Below are 2,515 nucleotides of genomic sequence, written 5' to 3'. Positions count from 1 at the left end.
TAAAAAAAAAATGGAAATCTATTTCTATCTATCAAGAAATTCTTATGTAAATTAAATTCACTATAACTGCTTTTACAAAACTAAATTGCATATTTGTTTATCATAAATATAGTCATTACCAAAAGAAAGAATTTAATGGGAAAGCGATTCATACAAAATATTTTTTTTCATTTTTTTTTAATAATAGTTCTATTTGGAACAAAAGGGTCTAACTACATCAAAATGACTTGCAGTGCAGCCAAAACTCATCAGATCAAACAACACAAACATTTAGCTAAAAGAAAAGAAAAATCCTCTAGCTTGTATATTTACAATACAATCCCTTTTTTTCAACTCATATGCAATTTAGTCCTAAATTTCTAAATAACAGCTTGATTGAACATGGCCACTGTACTCCTTAGGGCTCTCAATTTTTCTCCAGCTGTAACTCTTCAGATCCAACACATACGCTACGTAGGGCTCACCGAATGACTCTGAGCCAATCACCAGCAGATTGCCTTGCCATGTTGCCACATAAGCAACATTGTACACGTCAACAGGAAGCTTGGCGACAGCTTGCCAGGTGGCACCTTTAAGTGCCATCACATCACCTAGATGGCAAATGTATAACACATCATCGCTGCTCACACATGTCCTAGGACAGGTGGCAGCTAATAATAAGTCCTCTTGCACATCATTCCATTTGAACGTGGCAACATCAAACACTTCAGCACTTGTTTCAAATCTTCCTTGCATTTCAGTACAATATCCTCCAATGACGTGGAGCTTACCACCCTGGAAAATTGCCTTACACTCATCACGCTCCTTTGCCATGTCAGGCAACGGGACCCACTCGTTATTTTCCACATCATAAGCCAACACAGATCCCAACGCATTTTTCTCACTGTCATGCCCGCCAGCAACGTACACCATCCGATCCAAATCCGACGCGCACCCGAAAAACGACCGCCGTAATCCAGGCATATCCGCCCCACGGCGCCACGTGGCCGAAACAAAATTAAAAACATAAACCGAATCAGAAACCTCCCACGTGTCCGGATCCAACCCGCCTAAAACAACAAGCTCCGATCCGACCCCAACAACCTGACAAAACATGGGCAAACCATCGGAAAACCCGGGAACCGGAGGCAAATCACACCAGTCACCCGTATCCGGTTCAAGAACCGTGAGACGATAAACCGGATTAAACCGAAGCTTAAAAAGACTAGAATTAGACCCAGAATTTTGGTCAACTCGTGCTTGAGCCATAACTATAAGTTTTTGAGACTTACAAGAGTCTCTCCGGAGCCGAAAAAACTCCGGCAACTCGAGCTCATCTCGCCAGCTTTTGCAAACGGATATGACAGAAGAAAACTGGTTGTACATGACCCGAACAAGACAATCACGGGCTACATCATCGTTAAGGCCGGGAATAAGGTCCATGGAGAATTAGAAATGAAATTGAATTGGGTTTAATTTATTGTATGAATGGAAGAAGAATTAGAAGAAGTTGTGTATGGAAAAAGGAAGAGTTGAAGAGGGGTTTTATATAGAAGATAAGATTTTGTTCTGGAAACTAATTCAATTAACAAATACACAAAATACAGAGAAACAATCCATTGGAAAATTTGCTTCTTTTTATTTTTGTATTTATCTTCTTAACGGATTTTCTGTTTACCTGTTTCGATTTGCTTATTTTTCTATTGGCTAAATCCATTTTGAGACTTCTCTAATTTTATCGTTTTATTTATTTGGTCTTTTTTTAAGATTTCGTCTTTATTTAATCCATGTACTTAGTTTATGTTACATTTCTTAACTTCTTTTTATTGAAAAGAAGCGTGCATAACACTAGGCGTGAAACGCCATTAGGCTAAATTTAAATAGAATAGAAACCAAATAAATAAACATTTAAAAGTATAAGAAACGGATAAATAAAAATTTGAAAGTATAAGAACGGATAAATAAATATTTGAAAGTCAAGAGAGTTATTGAATTAAAAAGCTTAACACATTAACTCAAATTGACTTTATCTTTTTTCCACATGTTAACGGTAACGGCAACTTAACACACGCGTAATAATTCTGTATAAAAAGGACATACTAAACCAAATTTATGAAGTACTTGAAATTAATCAATCTAATACTTTGAGAAAAAACATTTGATAAATAAAACGATAAAAGTATAGGAACCTTAAGATGGATTTGGCCTTTTCTATTTTATTTGATGTGAGATGGTATTTTATCCTTATTTTTTTATAAATTAATTGAAATTTAAATATATAACATCAATTAATCGTACGTAGCTCATCACATGCGTGTAGCCTTGAATAGATATAAAATGTTTGCTACGTAATATAAATGTTTGTTAATTTCGTATTCGTTAGAACTTGGAACTGATTATATACAGTACTATGATTTGCCGTTAATATAGTAATTTAACGTCTTTGATTTAGAAACTTTGAACTCATAGAATTTGATAAATGTCAAATTTATATGATGTTTCTGATTAATTATTAATCTGAGAATACGAATTTCAT

General features: G+C 35.1%; 1 protein-coding gene across 1 annotated transcript; it reads right to left on the bottom strand.

Annotated features, from left to right (window-relative positions):
* Window positions 1–213: 213 nt before the first annotated feature.
* On the bottom strand, window positions 214–1,660 carry LOC126679914 (F-box/kelch-repeat protein At1g80440). Its single transcript, XM_050374934.2, has one exon. The coding sequence runs from the start codon at window positions 1,420–1,422 to the stop codon at window positions 352–354; it is 1,071 nt and encodes a 356-aa protein (XP_050230891.1). The 5' UTR covers window positions 1,423–1,660; the 3' UTR covers window positions 214–351.
* Window positions 1,661–2,515: the final 855 nt, after the last annotated feature.

This window comes from Mercurialis annua, linkage group LG5 (assembly GCF_937616625.2).
Source record: "Mercurialis annua linkage group LG5, ddMerAnnu1.2, whole genome shotgun sequence".
NCBI lineage: Eukaryota > Viridiplantae > Streptophyta > Magnoliopsida > Malpighiales > Euphorbiaceae > Mercurialis > Mercurialis annua.
Note: the sequence above shows the minus strand (reverse complement) of the source record. Positions and strands in the feature narration are given on the sequence as shown.